This window comes from Microplitis demolitor, chromosome 1, assembly GCF_026212275.2.
Source record: "Microplitis demolitor isolate Queensland-Clemson2020A chromosome 1, iyMicDemo2.1a, whole genome shotgun sequence".
NCBI lineage: Eukaryota > Metazoa > Arthropoda > Insecta > Hymenoptera > Braconidae > Microplitis > Microplitis demolitor.
In genome coordinates, this window is record NC_068545.1 from 10,651,914 (window position 1) to 10,672,298 (window position 20,385).

Here is a 20,385-nt window from a genome sequence, read left to right on the forward strand (position 1 = left end):
CAATAGCAAGTTTAGTGCAAGCCTTACACAAGAAATTCGTGCCAGATTGTAACTCAATTCTGGAGAAAGACTATAGTTGGAAATAGTTGCGCACGGCTTGCTCAAAATCTTCTCAAGGCTCGAAGCTCAAAATTGACCTTGAGCCTTGAGCAGATCTTGAGCAAGCCATGCAACGTAACTACACAGAAAAAAAAGGTATCTTGGCGCAAAAATTTTTTTCTTGCCGCAAGAATATTTTTTGCAATTGTGAATGAAAAAGAAAATTTTCTTAGTTCAAGAAAAAATTTACTTAAATTTAGTCATCTTGACTTAAGATTTTTTTTTATTCAGCCGATATAATATATGTTTCTTCCCTGATTAAACAACTGAATTCAACCGAATTCAAAATTTTAATTCTGATATATTCTGTAGAATTCTGCAAAACAGAATTCAACTGAATTGAAAATTTGAATTTGAATTAAACAAAATAAAACCGATTTAAAAATTTCAAATTCATTTTAATTCAGTTTAATTCTGATTTAGAACCAGAAATTGGAGAATTATTTTCGAATCAATCAGAATTAAACCAAATAGAATAATTTAAATTCGTTTTAATTTAAACAAATTCTGGTTTTCCTGCCGAATTAGACAGAATTCATTTTTAAGTTAGGTACCGAATTAACAAAATTTAGCTGAATTAAATAGAATTAAAAATTTAATTCTGTTTAATTCAATCGAATTCAGTTGTTTAATCAGTATTGAATTGAAATATTTTCTTAAAGTGAGAAAAGTAAATATTTTGCCCCAAAATATAAACAATCGTTCGAAGAGTAAAATACTCTTTCTTTAAGAATAATCAATTTGAATCGAGAGGATCTGTGATTCTAGTCAAGAATTAAAAGTACTCAACTCAATGGCAAGAAAAATTTTGGTTTAAGTATTTTGATGTGTTGCGGCAAGTAAACGTAGACGTTTGAACCAACAGCGATTGCACTCACGGCTCAACGCAAAAATTCTCTGCGGAAAGGTAACTGTACTATATTAAAGTGACGGTAGTATAGACTCTACATTGTACAGTGTGGTTACTGGATATAGATAAAGTAAACGAACGTTCAGACAAGGTTGGGTAGCGTAACTGGTAAAGCTCTCGCGTGTCGCCGAATCGGTCTGGGTTCGATTCCTAGCGTGAGCAAACTATTTATTTTTCTCGATTCGTTTATAAACAATTAATCGAGAAAGTTTATTCCTTATCCCCTTTAGTACCGTACTATGACATTCTGAATAAATTATCCTGCTTCACAAAATTTAATATTTATAATAGATTAATTCGCTCAAAATACAGGTCGATATATATTTCCAAGTAGATTTATTTATTTTTTTGAATCGAGACGTTTTTTTTTTTCAATCAAGAGAAAAAAATCATCAATTCAAAATATTATTTCTTTAATAAAGAAAGTAATTATGTTCTTTTAAGAAGATATTTGTATTAAATGGGAGAATTTTATGTCTTCGGTTAAGGAAATATTTACATGATTCAAAAAAACATATTTTATTAAATTAAGAATATAATTTGTTTAAGACGCGCTTTCATTTGTTTCTCTATTCGCATTCAACTGGATAAACGGTACTATCTCTGTTGCACTTGTACATTAAATAGGAACTTTGTCCAAGCTTTTCTCGTAAACAAATGGAAGTTATCAAAAAATTCAAGTGCACTTCGCTAGTTCATAAAGTAAAGCATCGGGTCTGTGTCTTTATTTTGCGTTTAGAGCTTTTATTTCAGAAAAAAGCTGGGACAAAATTATCTGAAAACCGTTCTTAAATCAAAATTAAAATATTTTTATTCCAATAGACAGTTGTTTTAAGTCGATAAAGTAGTTTTCTCAAACTGGGAGTAAGTATTCTTCTGCGATGCAAAAAAAGTTCTTGGTTTGAGATGTTGATATATATTGTGACAATTTACTATACTCACCAACTAAGACAGAAAAGCATCTTGTTTTGATAATTTTTTTTACTTGGTTAGAAACACAATAGACTTGATTTAAAATAAATATTCTTCAATCAAGAATATTGAACCTAGTTAAAATTTGATTATTCTTGATACAATATTTTTATGATATTAGTCGAAGAAAATGTTTTCGAATTGAAAAAAGACAATTACTCAGCCCAAGAATAAAAGAATGAAGACAAAAATTTTCTTGGGTCAAGTCAACCTTTTTTTCTATGTACCTACCGTAAGTTACTGGTGCAAGAAATGCGCCAGAAACTTTTCGACTGCACCGTATCCAAGGTGTCTTCAAGTTCTAATGTACGATATCTTGAACAAATCGCACAAGTCTTGATGACGGTTTCTTGCTACATGATCTTGCGCAAGACCCATACGTAGAAAAAGACACCAGTGACTAGGGGTTTTGTTCGAGCCACTGGCACCAGAATCTGGCTCAAGCATGTATTACTTGGGTAATTAGTCAATTTTTTGTGATCTAACCTAATATAAAAATAACGGTCATATCGCATTACGACTCTGAAAGTGGTCAGAATAACTTCCTACGACCTGAAGACTTCGACATATGAAGGAAATTCGATTTTCGAAAATCGGGATGAAAACAATAACTTCCCGAATTTTTGAAATTTTACAATGTTCTTAGCGGAAAGCTAAAAAAGCTTATTTAAATTCCTATTGATAATTGAAACTTTTTATAAGCAAAATTTATTGAGCTTTCGAACAAATAATTACAAATATTTCATTAACTTATCATTATAAATGAAAATTCAATAACATTTTCACCAACTTATGCACATGAATTATAATTTTATAGTCAGAATAACATAACTATAGATGGACTCGAGTATTAGATTTTTTATCATAAAATTCGCTCATAAAATAGTAAATACGCTTCTTTTTTTAAAACAGCTGCTTCGTCAATTTCCACTACCCTGAAACAAAGCTGCATTAGAAATTATCTGCAAAACGTAAATTATGTTTTATATAGTGTACAATAGTAAAAAATTCTTTAATACTTTGAATCGGATATGTAGTACCATCGGCCAGTTGGAATTAGGTTTTTGTTCTCTTTATTTACAATAACTTCATGAGTATCATGGTGATTTTGATCGTCATCAATATTTGGAACATTTTTTCTTATTAAGAACGACCATCTTGAATCGTTGAAATCGAATTTCTTCCGAGTCTGTGTTAAATAAAATTATTAATTGTGTGGATTGATTATGTTTTTTATTATTTTTTTTTTTAATGGCTAGGAGCCAAGAAAACTCCAAAATGTAAGAATAAAAATATTTTCAGCAATTAAGAATTATCATGAGCGATTTATAATTTTGGCACACCCCGAACGCGAAGCGGAGAGGAAGTATTCTATTGTCGCAACATGTCAAAGCAGGTTTGTCGTTATTGTTTCCACCCCGATTTTCAAAAATCGAGTTTTTATCAGATGTCGACGTTTTAAGATCCTACGAAGCTACACTGTTAAAAATTTTTGTAAAATTACAATAGTTTTACAAAGTAATAGTATGGTAAAAATACAAACCAATGTATGTCAATATAAAATTATAACACAATTTGAGTAATCTTGCATGATTAAGAAAACGACTAATATAAGTTGTGATTTTAACATCTCTGTGTATAAATCGTACACGAGTTGTAATTTTACAAAACAGTACATTGATTTTGAATAACAAGCGATAAAAGTTTGCAAAGAATGTTTGTAATTCAATTTACAATAATTCTTAGTAAAATCATAAATAAATATTGTAATTTATATTGCAGTGAAATCATTCAAATTTTACAAACCTTAATTATTTCTTTACAAATTCTATTGTAGAATTACAGAGTGTATTGTAATTTCGCTATGAGTTTTTATTTATTACGCGCCAGCTGTAATTTTACAAAACAGTACGTTGATTTTAAATAGAAATCGTTCAAAATTTACCAAAAATGCTTGTAATTTAATTCACTACAATCCTTAGTAAAATTAAAAAAAAGTATTGTAATTAATATTACCATGAAGTCATTGAAATTTACAAATCTCAATTTTTTTTTTTACAAATTCCATTGTAGAATTACAGAGCGTATTATAATTTTACAATACATTTTTATTTATTATACCCGATTTGTAATTTTACAAAACAATACGTTGATTTTAAATGGCAATCGTTTAAAGTTTACAAAAGATGTTTGTAATTCTATTTGCTACATTTTTCAGTATATTTAAAAAAATATATTGTAATTAATATTTCAATGAAGTCATTGAAATTTCACGAACTTTAATTATTTTTTTCACGAATTTTATTGTAGAATTGTAAAGTGTATTGTAATTTTACCATAAATTTTCATGTATTATACATGAATTGTATACGGAGAGAAATTTACCGTAAACATTCCTATTGCGATGAAAGTAGTATAGGTGATGTACCTTTAACAGCTTAATAATAATTCCTATGCGGTATAGTAATGAAAATTTTTGTTTGATGTTGCTTCTTATGTACTGTGAAAATGTATATACGAGCACAGTAAATATTACCGTGCTGCTTAGAGTATATAGGCATTTTAAAAAGGATCAGTGTCTGTTGAAATAAGCTCTAAGTTTTATTTTATTGAGTAATAATTCATAAAATTCGTAACCTAAAACCTCAACAAATTTTTATAAAAATGTATGATAAATTGTTAATATTGTTTATAAACAATAAAAAAGGAATTAAAATTAAACATCAAAAATAGAATTAGCATGATATAATGGTTAAAGGATTCTGTGCTTTATGGAAAAGCATGTTTTTTTTTTAATTAAACGCATTCTTAAACAGTAGTCCCCACTTTTTAAATATCCCTGATTAAAAACTCTGATTGAAACTGATTGAATCTGATTGAAACGCAATCAGAATTCTATCAGTTTCAATCAGAAACGAATTTTCAATCAGAAATGTTCGGGAGCGTTCGAGCGTCCTGATTGACTTTCTATCAGTTTCAATCAGATTCTATCAGAAAAAAATATTTAGTATTTTCTGATTGAAACTGATTGGATTTTTTTCTATCAGTTTCAATCAGGTTCAATCAGAAAAAAAAAATTTTAATTTTCGATTATTTTCCGATTGAATCTGATTGAAACTGATAGAGAAAAATCCAATCAGTTTCAATCAGATTCAATAAGGAAATAATAATTTTTAAGAAATAATTTTCTGATTGAATCTGATTGAAACTGATTGGATTTTTCTCTATCAGTTTCAATCAGATTCAATAAGAAAATAATAATTTTTAAGAACTTATTTTCTGATTGAATCTGATTGAAACTGATCGGATTTTTCTCTATCAGTTTCAATCAGATTCAATAAGAAAATAATAATTTTTAAGAACTTATTTTCTGAATGAATCTGATTGAAACTGATAGAGAAAAATCCAATCAGTTTCAATCAGATTCAATAAGGAAATAATAATTTTTAAAAAATTATTTTCCGATTGAATCTGATTGAAACTGATAGAGAAAAATCCAATCAGTTTCAATCAGATTCAATAAGGAAATAATAATTTTTAAGAAATAATTTTCTGATTGAATCTGATTGAAACTGATTGGATTTTTCTCTATCAGTTTCAATCAGATTCAATAAGAAAATAATAATTTTTAAGAAATAATTTTCTGATTGAATCTGATTGAAACTGATTGGATTTTTCTCTATCAGTTTCAATCAGATTCAATAAGAAAATAATAATTTTTAAGAAATAATTTTCTGATTGAATCTGATTGAAACTGATTGGATTTTTCTCTATCAGTTTCAATCAGATTCAATAAGAAAATAATAATTTTTAAGAACTTATTTTCTGATTGAATCTGATAGAAACTGATTGAGAAAAATTCAATCAGATTCAATCAGAAAATAATAATTTTTAAAAAATTATTATTGTAATAAAAATTCGTATAACGATAATGTACAGAGAAATTGAGCTTCAATGTAATATTAAGCATCAAAATAATTTTTTTCTCTCTAAAGTCAGTATTTAATTTGTAGATAAAAATAAAAGTCAACGTCAGGGTTGAAATTATAACTTTTTTTTTTATTGAACCTCAAAATTATTCGGTTGCATACAAATATACCCTGATTAAAAACTCCGATTGAATCTAATTGAAACTCAATCAGAATTCTATCAGTTTCAATCGGAAACGAATTTTCAATTAGAAATGTTCGGGAGCGTTTGAGGCCTCCGATTGAATTTCAATCAGATTCAATCGGAAAAAAATATTTTTTATTTTCGATTATTTTCCGATTGAATCTGATTAAATCCGATTGAAATATCTCAATCAGTTTCAATCAGATTTAATCGGAAAATAATAATTTTTTAAAAACTACTTTCCGATTGAAACCGATTAAAACTGATTGAGAAAAATTCAATCAGATTCAATTGGAAAATAATAATTTATTTCTCGATTTTATCCCGATTGATCAATTTTTTATTTCTCCGTGTAGAATGTTCTACTTGATTTTAAACTATCTTTCTGATGAGCTAGATATAGCTAAAGTCCTTAGTAAAAATGAAACGAGGCACTGAATTGAGGCTAGCGTCGCTAGAATCAATGCTAACGGTAGATGACAGAGGAGGCGGCCCTCGTTTATTTTTGATAGGGGTATGCGTATTATCTATGAGATACGAGTAGTTTAACATTAGACAGTATAAAAATTGTAAGCTTAATATAGTATAAATCCTTTTTACTGTAGAATGTTCTACTGATTGTATCTTATAAACAGTGCACTTTAGCGATATCACCCTGTTTAGAAAATCTCATAGATTCTTATACGTTTCCATAGAGATTTTATGAGAATGAATGAGTTCTATGAGAAGTGCTGTATGGTTAAGTATAGGGCCTTATACATACAGCTATAAGAATCTCTCGGATTTTTTTAGCAGGGAAGTATAATAAACAATTCTGTAGAGGACGAAATTTTCTAAAAGATGGGTGCTATGCATCTTTTTCGTACGATGAGCCGTTTTTTTTTTCACTATTAACAAAATTATATGAAACAAGTGAAAAATAGACTTTCGGAGCAGATAGAATCGACATAGATCGAGTTAGAGCAATTTGTTTTATCGACTTTCAAATTCAACAAATTCTCTGCAAATTAAAACTGGTTTCAAAACGATAGCTTAAAATCTGGCTAAGTTATAGCAATTTAAAAAAAATTTTATTCAATTAATATACTTTTTAAATGGACAAATTTGATACTCGAGAAAAAGTACTTTAAATTAAATTTAAGAGCTGAAATTTTCAGGGAATTTTTTTCTCAATATAAACAACAAAATTTTCTTGTATCGGCTAGAAAAAAAAATTTCGTTTCAAACGAAGCGGATTCAATTAGAAAATAATAATTTATCTATCGATTATTTTCCGATTGAATCCGATTAAATCCGATAGAAAATTTTCAATCAGTTTTAATCAGATTCAATCAGAAAATAATAATTCATTTATCGAAGATTTTCTGATTAAATTCGACAGACAATTTTCAATCAGTTTCAATCGGATTCAATCGTAAAATAACAATTCAGATAGTATTGATAATTATTCAAATTTGGGCAGATATGAATTCCATTTATCATTAATTCAGCAATTTTTAAAATATCTGAGTATAGAATTTTATCTGTCTTTCCAATTTAATCAATTTTATAAAAAGTTAAAACAAGCATTTTTCAGGATTATATAAAAACTTTTTTTAAAAAACTGTATTGATTGAGTTTAAAACTATCACGAAAATAAAAGGAAACATCAATAAAAAATTATATATATATTAAGATAGTTAAAAAAAAAAATTTTTTTTTTTTTGGTATCCCAAAATTGACAGTCTACCTAAAAATAAAAATTTCGGTACTAATCCAAGCTCTTAATAATAATACTACAGTTGGCGTCAATCAATTTTTCTATTTTCTATTTAAATAACACGGGAAAAAAACTTTTTATTTTTTAGAATTTTCAAACTTACAAGCCAATCAACGAATTATTATGCACGATAGATATTTTTGTAGGATATTGAATGCTCTACAACAAAAGTCTCATCATTTTTTGATAAATCTAACTGTTCAAAAGTTATTTGAGCTTAAAGTCAAATTTATAGAAAATTTTGAGATCTTCTTACTTTTCCGGCGAAACTATCAGTTTTATCAGAAAATCTCATAGAAACTTTTTTGTAGGTAATTTCATTTCTCAAAAATTATTATGAATAAAGTTTTTTAAAATTTCGCTTTTTTTTCTAGTTATTTTCATTTCTATGTCAAGCTCTTAAAAAAATAGTTTTCTGATTGATTTTTTATAAATTATAAAATATATTTTTTGTATTTTAACTTATATTTTTTAAATAAATTTTTTTCGTGGGGGGTTTTTAACGCAAGAATTTTCGTATGCTCCAACTAATAGAAAAAAAAGTTGCTTGAACCAAGAGAAAAATTTCTTAGGAGAAAAGATATATGTAGAGGAGAGGAAATTCACCAGTCCTAGGTAATAGCATTGGGAGTAGTTCGGTGCTCGCCACTAGATAGCGCCTACCACTTGTGAAGTGTCCCTGGTAAGAAACGTAGTTCAGACGTATTGTATTCCAGACTTGGAAGCAATTCTGACACGAGCACTCCTCTGTTCTTTGACAGAGTGACAAGTGCCATTTTTGGTGGTAATATAGTATATCCTATATTACTTCATGACATGAAATCTAATTGTTAATATAGATTCAACGTAGATTTTAATATATTTGATTTTTTAATTTTTTACCATTTAATAATATATAAAATTATTTTTTCCCGGGAATCGATAATTTTTGATTAATTTACAATCGAAACCTTCCGTAAATATCTGATTAAATCCGATTGAAACTAATTGAAAGTCAATCAGAAATTTCCGATTGACTTTTAATCAGTTTCAATCGGATTCAATCGAAAACTTCCGAATGATTCCGATTAAAACTGATTAAAAGTCAATCGGAAATTTCTGATTAACTTTCAATCAGAATCATTCGGAAGTTTCCGATTGAATCCGATTGAAACTGATTAAATGTCAATCAGAAATTTCCGATTAAATCTGATAGGACGTTTTCAATCAGTTTCAATCGGAGTTGTTAATCAGGGATGACTATTGACTTTCAATTGTAATAAGTGTATTGAAATTGTATTAATTTTCACAAAGAAATTAAAACATTAATTAAAAAAAAGGCACGATATTTACAATTTCGTCAGGACATATAGATTAAAAAAAAATACTCACAGTTGTTTTAAATGACTTGTTTCAAGAATTGACTCAAGTAATTCAAATTTTCGAAAATACATTTAATAATAAAAATTTAATCTGTAACATAACTTAAAATTTTTAAACTTTCATGTCTGTTACTAGTTTGACACGTTACTGAAATAATAAACAATAATAACAAATTGGTGATAAGAATCAATTTTTATGTCAGTTTTGACAACATATATGATTATATAATAATTGGTAATGTATTAAAAAACATTACCGCAGTCACTGGTTAAGTGATGCACCACTATATAGCTAAAGCTAATGAAAGTTTAGTAGCGCTAGCGTTACTATACAGAGAGATAGCAGCTACTCAGCACAGTAATTCTTATCATGCTGTTTAGGAAAATACCCTCATACAAGGAAGGTAGATCAACATAGAGTGACATAAACTTTACTTGAAAATAATCTCTCGACAACACAGGACCCCTTCCTATACGTGACGTAAATCTCACTATACAATATAGTAAAATTTCAGATGCTTTTTTTTTCGTGGATTAAGTACTAAGTAGCAAAGTAATATTTACTAAACTTTTTTATTGCAACAGTCATATTTACGATACATTTCTCTCCGTGTAGTATTAAATTCAATAAAATTATAATTATTTCGGTATGAAATGAAAAAATATTTATTGCAATTACTCCCTAAATTTTCAAAAAATATTGCAATACAAAAATTTCTTATATTCAACGCTAAAATTTTTAAATAATTCAACTTGTATAAATTTATTCAAGTAATGGTCTCATTTTCAGAGATGTTCAAGTACTGGGTATTTTACCGTAGTCACACTCATGTTTTCGAGCTCCTTGAGCTTGAAAACAGTAGGAAGTTTTGGGGCAAGTCCGCAGGGCCAACCGACGCCCGGATTTTTTTTAATGATATTCCAATTCTAAAAATAAAGTATACACTACCTTTACATAAGCTACATAATGCCCGCCGTTAATAGTTCCACTGTGCTCTATTAATCCATAAAGAGAATACAATTTTTGTTTTGCATTATTTTTACAAACCGGAGCCAAATCCAGCAACATTGGAAAGGAAATGTGTTTGTCAGCTTTTTGATATCTATTGAATCTTTGAGATTGAAATCTTTTTAAATGAAGTATAAGAATTGCAGGTACTTGAGATATAAGATATTGCTTTGTACTTGGAGTGTAAGCCATTTTCGGGTCAGGAATTCCTCCACACTTTATTTTATTAATTCTATCAGTGCATACTTTACACTGAACTTTGTTACTATCTGTTAATAGTTCGAGTGCAGTAAATTGATTTAAACAAGACTCTATTGAAAAATTATTATCGTCAGTTTGGTAATGTGCTAATGTTCGAAAAGTTAATTCATCATCACTAACGGACGTATTTGACAGCTTTTGTGCTAATTCATTAATGTTATTCAAGACAGGGACATTAGTATTTTCTTCTTCACACAAGTTTTTCATTTCAGGATTGAAATGGTAGTCCTTATCGAAACCCTCCAGTAAAGATTCATTAAGTCTGTCTGTTTTCAATTCTGAAGGAGTGTAGTCTGATTCTATTGTATAATCAATGTGATTTTTCAAATCAACTTGAATCTCAGCATCCTTTTCTTCTTCAATTTTTAAATTAGAGTAATCGTTTCCCTTGTCATGATGATTACTAATCTGTTGAGATTTTAAATTTTTATCAAGATTAGAAAACTCTTTAACGTTAATAATAGTACTTTGTCGATTATGTCTCCGGTTTTTTCTAGAAGCTATTTTTTCTTTTTTTAACTGATGCTTAGATTTTTTATTATTTGAAAAATATTTGCTGGATGTTGTATCAACTTCATTACCATTTTTTTGTCTGAAATTAAATTGTGGTTTATCGACCATGACAGGAAGACTAAGATCCATAAAAAATTCACTGCGTTTAGAAGAATGTAAACACTCAGTACACTGAATGGTTGACTCTAAGATGCCTTGAAATAAAGTGTCTACACCTAATAATCTAGAATTAGCTTGATTTCCGTAAAATTTTATATATGCTTTGCTTATAGTGTCCATACATTGTCTTTTTTGCTTATTCTCAAAGCCGATTTGTTTTAAAATAACAGATTGATACCTTTGGAGATCTTCATTTCTAATCAACTCAAGTAAATGTCGGAGGAGTTCATGGGAATCATGTTGATTACCGTCCATACAATTTGTTGTTTTTTTTTTAAGTGCGTTAAATAAAATAGATGGTTTATACGTTTCATTACCATTTGAATTTTGCATATCGGTTAAAGTCTTATGGAACACAGCAGTAAAGTTACTACAACTATCTAACTTACTTTCAATTGGTGGTAAAGTATGAGTACTCACTTCGTTTTCATCATCATTAACGGGAATTTTCAACTCACCGCCTGGAAGTATAAACTTTTCTCCTGGGCTTATTAAATCTTCTAAAACTTCCACTAAATATGGTGTTTGGGCCAAACATTGCAATACTGCATTCAAAAAACACGTATTCCCTAAATTACTCAAACCTCTAACCCTAGAAAAATTCTCAAGTGATTGTTCATTATTATTATTAATAGGAGACGTAATATAGCATTCCCGTGGGTTTGTTTCGCTCGGTTTAGATGAAGTATCAGAACGTGAACATGATTTCGATGTTGACAACACTTTCATAGATTCTATTATTTCATGTAATTGCTTTTTATTACTAGCATCAATAGAAATTTTACATTCATAACAGACAACATTCCAGACCAGAACATTAACAGCTAAGCAATGGGAGTCACTATGTGGTTTTTTATAATGCTCTTCCGCGTGGTTCTTAACTGTTTCACCACATGATTGATTACCGCACTGCAGACAAATTAGCAAAGATGACAAGTTGTCATTATCTATTTCAGTTGAATCAGAATGTAGGTTATTGCATGCTAAACATTTACTGTGAATTCCATCTTTTTTTAATATTTTACGGACATATGATGCGTTAATAGATTTTGAAATATGTCGGCATGAATCTGCTAAAAAAGAAAATTTCATAGATGAATGTGTGCGGATTAAGAAAAGCAATTTAGAAAAATTAAAAAAAAAATTTTAATGCTTTTTGACTTCCATAAACTTAAAATTCTCCTAGTTTTTAAGCATTCAATCTTTTTGAAAAGTTCAAAATCTCCCATTATTCAATAATTTTAGGAGATTAGAAGTTATTTGATTATCTAACTACTTCTCAATAATTTTTAATCATTAAATAATGGTCGGACGTCAGCTAACTTCAGTATAATAATTTTTAAATACTTTCACATTTTTTTCGATAGTTAAATAATACTGAAATTTCGATTCATGGAGAGACTTACAGAAATTCAAAAATAGTAAATTTTTTGAGTACTTCCAATTACTTTTGGATCACTTAAGTAATAGCTGAATCTCATTTTATAGCAATATTTGGAACGATTTGAAATTATTAAGTTGTAAAATACTTTCCGACGTTTTTCAATCGCTAAATAATACTAGAAATTTTATTTATGGAGATTCAGGAAGATTCTAAAATACTGTATTTTATTGAATACTTCCAAATACTTTTTTATTTTTATTGAGAATTCAGACAGATTAAAAACCATTAAAATTTTTTCTAATCACTTTTCTTAATCAGGGATGGTAAAAAATACAAATACTAAAAATAGAAGTGATAGTTCGAAAGCTAACCTGAGCTTATTCTTTCACTGACTGACTCAGATAAAAGACTACTAATATCTGTTGCATCAGGTTGACGTTTTTTTTTGCCCATTATTGAATCTTATCATACAGTTGAAAAATGGTTACACAACAAAAAAATCTTCTAAAGGTAGAGTGACGTTTATCTAAATTAGAATAAAACCTTTGAAAATTACGAATTCATAAAATTCATTAGGTATTTTGAGGTTGTGTTATCACAGAGGTTAAGCACCAATAACATGCGATTCTTCGGATTTTTTGTGTAGAAACTCTCCGTAAGAGTAGGTTGAAAACTGACAGAATTTTCGGCTAATTAAGTTTTGGCTGGATGAGAGGACAGAGATGCTGATGACAAATTAGCGGTTGCCTTCAGCTTCAAGTTGGTATCAACCCTGATAACCAGTTGAGCTCAATCAACAGTCAAAATGCGCGTAAATTTGATGTCAAATTAAAGCCGCTATTGGACGTACTCGAGACATCAAAAATTGAGTAGCAAAATTCGACTCGAGGAGTAGCTCAAATTGACCTGAATTATTTAGATTTGATTTTACCGTTTGATAGCTCCACTTATTTAGCCCCTCATTATGTGCCGATTCGATTTATTTTGATTGCAATCGTTTGTTGGTCATTTGTCGGTCAATGTTGGGCTATTAAAGTTGTTTGTCGGGTAATTGTTTATTTATAAAAAAATAAATAAAATTCAACTTATATTTTTTTCTATTTAACCCCTCTACTTCTATATTTTTTCAATTTTTTAATTTCAATCGTTAGAAAATTGTTTGTCGGTGATTGCCGGTTCGTTTAAATTATTGATACAATAATATTGTGACGTCACGACGTCTTATTCCTGCTGTCAATCAATTATCATACATGCTATGCCATCTGGCTATGCATAAATTAATGAATTAGCAAGTAACTTTCAGCCATTATTACGGCTGATGATTTTTAAATTTGAATTTAAATTCAAATTATTTTTGTAAGATTATTATTGGAAAAAGTTTAATAATAAAAAAAATGTTTTAAATATGAATATAATTCAAATTTGTACGTTTGTTAATTATTAATAAATAATAAAATTTATTAATAATTAAATTATTGTTGAATAAAATAAATATTGAAATTAAAAATAAATAAATATGAAAAATGAAATAATGAAAAGAAACAATGAAATAATTTAATTTTTATAAATATGAAATATGAAATGAATTGATGAAAATACATAAATAAATAAATAATGATGATTAATAATCGAAAATAAAATGAAATTATGAAATATGAAAAGAATATTATTATAAAAAGTATAAAATAAAATTTTAAAATAATAAAAATATTGATAAAAATTTTTGTATGAAAAATAATTATTAATAATAAATTTATTAATAATAAAAATAAAAAAATATGAAATGAAATAATGAAACATTTATAAAAAAATAATAATTATTAATAAACAAATAAATAATAATTAAAATGAAATAAATTATAAAATGTTAAAATAATAAAATCAATTTATTGCAATAAAGAAAAAATAATAAGAATCAATAAGTATTGATTTGTGAATTCGACTCCAATGCTTTATGCGTTGTTGCTAACTGCACTGGAAGTCATGAAAAATATATATACATAAATAATCATTATAAAAAAAATTTTGATTTAATTATAGCCAATAAAATAATTGGTATAATTGAATAATTATTGGAAGGGATGTTACTACTTGGTAACAGCTCTTCTGGAAATCGAAAAAGATTTCAGTTTCCTAAGTGAGCTCATTCGTCATTGACGAAATTTTAATTATTTAAAGGCAAGGTCCTTAACTTTATTAAATCATTGTAATATGATTTAAATATTTATAAACTGAATTATAAAAAATAATTCAGAATATTTTTAAATAATTATTGAATTATTAAAAGTAATAATTCAATTTAATAAAAAAAAAAAATTTGATAAATATTCCATCAATTATCAAGTTCAAGTCGAATTATTTAAATATAATTCATTCAATAAATAAAATTCAATATTGATGAAATTTCATCAATTATCAAGAGTTAAGAAGGAAGAATAACAAATAAAAAAAAAATCGAATAAATAATTATTGATAACAATAATAATGATCAAATAAATCAAGGTAACAATTTAATTGAATAAATATTTAAATATTGAATTTAAATAATAATTGATTGATTTTAAATAAATTAAATAACAAGTGAAATCGAGAGTTAAACCATTTTATAAAAGTGTAAAATTGTAAATTGCATTTAATTGTCTAATGTAAACTAAATTTTGTTTGTAATAATTTTTAAATGATTGTTTTGATTCAAATAAATTTGGAAGTTGTTTTAATTTTGCTTTTATTATTTTACTTAATTAATTAAATTTTATTTTACTTAATTTTTATTATTTTAATTTATCTCTTAGACAACAAAACATTTTTGTTTTTATTTTCTTTTAATTTTAAATAAACAGTCATCCTTATAGCTCCGTCCCAGTTATTTCGCTGGCGAATGCTAAACAGGAGCGCTACTCTTAATATGTGTTATTTTGACGTAACAATATTAATTGAGTAATTTTATTATAAAAAAAATGATGCTAATTGTAAGGACATTATTTTGTGCACCTAACAACATTGTGGCGCTACCTGTCAATACCTTAGATTAATTGACAATAATTTGAATATCGGGTTTTTAATCAATCGAAACAAATAATTATTTTTTAAGTTAATTTTTAATCTAACAATTCATTATCATTATCATAAAAACAAAATTTATTTCTGTCGAAGACCCTAATAATAGCCATGCTTGTTTTTTAATTAAATTTTTATTATAAATAAAATTATAGCCATGCTTGTTTTTTAATTAAATTTTTATTATAAATAAAATTATTATTTCGTTTTTATTTTTTTACTGTTAATTACAACTTATTTTTTTGAAAAGTAGTTTATTGAATCGGAGTTATTGAAATTACTTACAAATTATCATGTTATTTCATGTCTATTAATTTTTTTTTATACTAGAAGGCTTTTGCGTGCCAGCGCGCGCCTATGGTCCGAATCAGCCACTAATATAACCAACCATTCCCATATAGCACCGTTGCTATGATTACAGTTTTTATAAAAACCGTTGCCATGACAGCAGATTTCATATCAACCGGTGATATGACAACAGTTTCCATAACAATCGTTGCCATCACAGCAGACACCATAGAAACCGTTGATATTAGTCTTGGGCCTAATCAGTCACCGCTGAGAGCGCTCAATTTAGTTCATAATCCAATGGCGAACTAGTTCGCTCTATTAGTTCATTAGTTCTTTTTTTAAAATAATTTGATAAAAACAATAAATCGAGAAAAAAATATATTTATGATTATTGCAACTTCTGTTTATTTATGGAACATGAAATTTTTTATTTAAATAAGAATGAAAAAATAAAAGAATTTATATTAATAATTAGTCAACAGCTAGTCTCGTTTCTAGTATAATGCGTAATTATGTTACAATACTTAAAAAATGCTAATTATTACAATTAAAGTTGACATTTTTTTATAGCACATCAAATCTTTTACTTAAGTAAAAATGAAAAAATTAAATAATTTATATTAATCATTAGTCAACAGCTAATCTCGTTGAGTAATGATCTAATATATAGATAGTCTCTCGAAATATCAAGGCGCGCACAGAAAAAGTAAATAACTCGGTTGGTCACATAGCGCCAGTGTCTAGTAAAACTGACGCAAAAAAAAACATAAAAAGAACTAAGAGCGAGATCATCGACGAACTAGTTCGCATAGTTCACCTAAAGGAGCGCTCTTCCGACCTAGGTCGTTCGGATCCGTGACGATTTGCACAAAACTAGATTTAATGTCCCTAGATCGAGGTTGCTATAGTAATGTTTCCAACCTACGAAATAGTAAAATAGTAAGAGATACTACATTACAAGAAAAATAATACTGAGTGTTTTCATGAAGTGTCAAAAAGTTAGAAATCTGAAATAATTGTTATCATATGTTGAGATAAAATAGAGTTCTTATAACAATGTTACATTTTTTTTATAGATGGCGAGTAAATCTGTAAAATTGAATAAATAACAAAATACAAATATTTTCGTGGTTAAGTCTGATAATTATATGTATATTCAATATACGTGAATTAAGTATATTGTACATTGATATAGTGGTAAATAAAGAAAAAAAATATTTACTGAATGTTTAATTCAATTGCTATTCATTTATAATATAATTTAAGTCGGTAATTTCAATAATATTAAATAATGAAATAACATAATTATTTTGTAGTTGTTAAAGTGAAAAGTTTTTTATTAAAAAAATGACAAATAACTTCTAAACTAATACAATAAAAAATGTATTATAAATAAATAATGTCAAAGTCAGTTGATGAGAAATTTGTTACGAGTTAATTTTTTGTTGTAGTTGTATTGACGAGTAATTTTAATTGATACATACATTTTGTAGTTATCCTAATAAATAAAACATTATATATATAAATTGTTTATATGCCATAAAAGTGAACATAACTGTTTAAATAACTAATAATAGTATTATTATTATTATTTTTTTTTTTAATTTATTCAAAAGAAGTATCAATTGATACTTAATGTAGTAGTATTTATAGTGGAAATTATAATCAAAGTAAATAACTTCAATGTTGGTAAAAAATAACATTATCGATAAATTATGTATTTTAACGTCTTTGGAATAAAAAATGAAATCTTTATTGACATATAAATTTCTTTAAATCGTAAAATATGTACATATATATGTATATATAAATTATAACTAAATAATTGCATTATTTATACAGTCGTAAATATATTTTACTTTAATATATACATTAATTTTGTGACTAATATTATGCATTTCTCAATAATAAACAATTTGGTGATATTTATAACGTGATATTTAATGCAACGAGCAAAATTATTGGAAATAATGTTTTAAGCAATATACATATATCAATTTATTAATTGTAGTTTTACCTCTTAGATTACTTTAATGGCATTTGAAAATTTTGTAAACACCAATGGGGCAATTAAAATTTTCATATTTATTAAAAAATGTAAAAAATTATGAAATCCATAAAAAAACGATTGTTTATTAAAATAAAAAAAAATGATACATCATTTATTTTATCAACCATTTTTATTTTTAATTTTAAGTAAATATTTACAAATATTGTAATATTTTAATCGAATTTTCGTACATGTTTCACTCAAATGTTTTGTTAACTTCTTAAATTTGATTAAATATCAAATTTTTATCTTACGGTAAATAATAATTTAAAGTAATAATATTTTTAATTCTTTTAATTTTAATTTTTGTTTCTTTAATTATTCAAAGATATTTTTTCTTTACTTCTTAAACGAGTTCAACACCAAGTGTACTGTTTAATTTAAAACGGGTATTGAAATTTTTTTTTTTTTTTTTTAATATGTATTCAAAAAATCCGTATGAAATTTTTAAGTTGGTTTGTACGGTTAACGGTTCATCGATTTTTTTCTTTTTTTTTTTTTTTCAAGATGAATAAGTGTATTTTTATTCAGAAAACTTTGTTCTTTCAAATGTAAATTGAAAATAAACCTACAAAAAAATAGGTCATACAGTTGTGTAATTTTGGTCGGTTTTTGAGAGTTGTCCGAGATTGAAATTTTCTTTAAAATTTCAATTTTTAGTTTAAAATAAATATTGATATGAGTTTTTTTTCTAAGGTACGAAATTGATTTAAAAAAATAAGATTTAATCGTTGTTTTTTAACTTACCGCTATGAAAATTGATAAGTAAAAAAAAGGAAATTATTGGTTTCGGTCCAATTTTCAAAAATAAAGTTTTCATCAGAGCCACGCGAGAAATGCATGTTTTTGACGGTCTAATAGTTTTTTGAGTTCGAAGAGCCGGAAAATTTTCAAGTAATTATGTTTTCGAGCTCAAGGAGCTCAAAAACAGTGGGAAGTTTTGGGACTGGTCTGCAGGGTTTACCGGTACACAGATTTTTTTTTCTCTTTTCTTCACATTTACTGAGTAACCGAAGTAAAAATAGAAGAAAAGTCCAAAACAAATAATTTTTTTATTTTGATGATGATTACTTTTTTTAAGAAACAAAACTCATTCATTCAATTCTTTTGCAAAACTTTATTTAATCACCCCGAAAAAAACGGTTCGATACATCAATTGAAAAATTTACAGGGTTATTGGGGGTACATCAAGCTAAAAAAAAGAAATTAGAAACATTAGTCTTTTCATTGATATTTACAAAATAACGTTTGATTTACGGAAAAACTCAAAAAAAGGTATTTTTTTTGTATTTACTTCTAATGAGTGTTAAAAATAAATAAAAACATTTTTTTTTAAAAAATGATGAAAGGCTCTTGTAAGAAATTTATTCTAGTTTTTAACGCCGATCTTCAATTTACTGTGCGATCATTAGTACCTGAAATATTGACTGTCGAAATAAAAAGGATCATTTTTCGTTTGACGGCTGATATCTTAGCGACAAGTTGTTGTACGAATCTCTAAAAAAATACAGATTGCAGCAAAATAAATTCGCTAACTGGCTCATGCATTATTTTATCTGGAAATATTTTTCCACGGCCCATAGACTCTTTGGAAAATAAAATTTTAAAAACTTTTGTTTCGCGATATTTCTTATGTTTGCGCAATAGCTATAGCTCTAAAAAATTATTTATAAAAATGCACCAAAATAAGAGATTTTAAGCTACAAAATGTTATTTTTTTCAATTTTAATACGATCATTTTTCACGGAGTTACAGCTTTGCAAAAATGATTAAAAAATTTTAAGAATTTTTTGGCTTCTTTAATTTTTGGCAAGAGTATATTTAAAAGGGAAAATGTATTTTGGGTCCTGGTAAAATAAAGATATTTGTTTACATTTTTCAATATCAATGAATTTCTCGAAAATTCTCATTTTTTTTTTTTTCTTTTTTTCCTCCCAAATTATCAATCACTTAGTGATGATAGATTGTACTTGGCTGACACGGGCCAATTTAGTATAAGGAGAATCTATAATAGAAAAAAATTTATAAAATATTTTTATTTTGATATTGAATTTTTATTTTGTCAACTATCAATCAAACTTAAATCCCCATTATTTAAAAAATGTTCAAAAAATTTCATACATGCATATATATCTTGTGATATACATTAGTGTATAGTAATGATATAAAATTAGGCTCATTTTCGAAGAGTGAGAGTAAAAAAAGAGAACGACTAATTTTTTATAGAGAACTTCAGATAGTTGATTTGACTAAACATTATATAGGTAATGTACCAAACTAACTTTCACATAAGCAAAGTATAGAAAATTTAATTAGTATAAGATTATAATTGTAATTACTATTACGATGACAAGATCAGATATAATTATCAGACGTACAGGTACGTACGAACCATTAAAAGTAATAAAATAAATACTTTTTAAATACATAATAGTTGTGAAATTTAC

General features: G+C 26.7%; 1 protein-coding gene across 2 annotated transcripts; it reads right to left on the reverse strand.

Annotated features, from left to right (window-relative positions):
• Positions 1-2,663: 2,663 nt before the first annotated feature.
• Positions 2,664-13,295, reverse strand: LOC103574940 (ubiquitin carboxyl-terminal hydrolase 45). Of its 2 annotated transcripts, none has more exons than XM_014442214.2 (4): positions 12,912-13,295; positions 10,164-12,226; positions 3,001-3,170; positions 2,664-2,916 (listed from the first exon to the last, which is right to left on the reverse strand). In XM_014442214.2, the coding sequence occupies exons 1-4, from the start codon at positions 12,991-12,993 to the stop codon at positions 2,844-2,846; spliced, it is 2,388 nt and encodes a 795-aa protein (XP_014297700.1). In that variant the 5' UTR covers positions 12,994-13,295; the 3' UTR covers positions 2,664-2,843. The 2 variants fall into 2 exon arrangements, with proteins under 2 accessions (XP_014297700.1, XP_008552730.1); XM_008554508.3 differs by having other exon boundaries at positions 10,164-12,229; positions 12,912-13,294.
• Between the last annotated feature and the right edge of the window lie 7,090 nt (positions 13,296-20,385).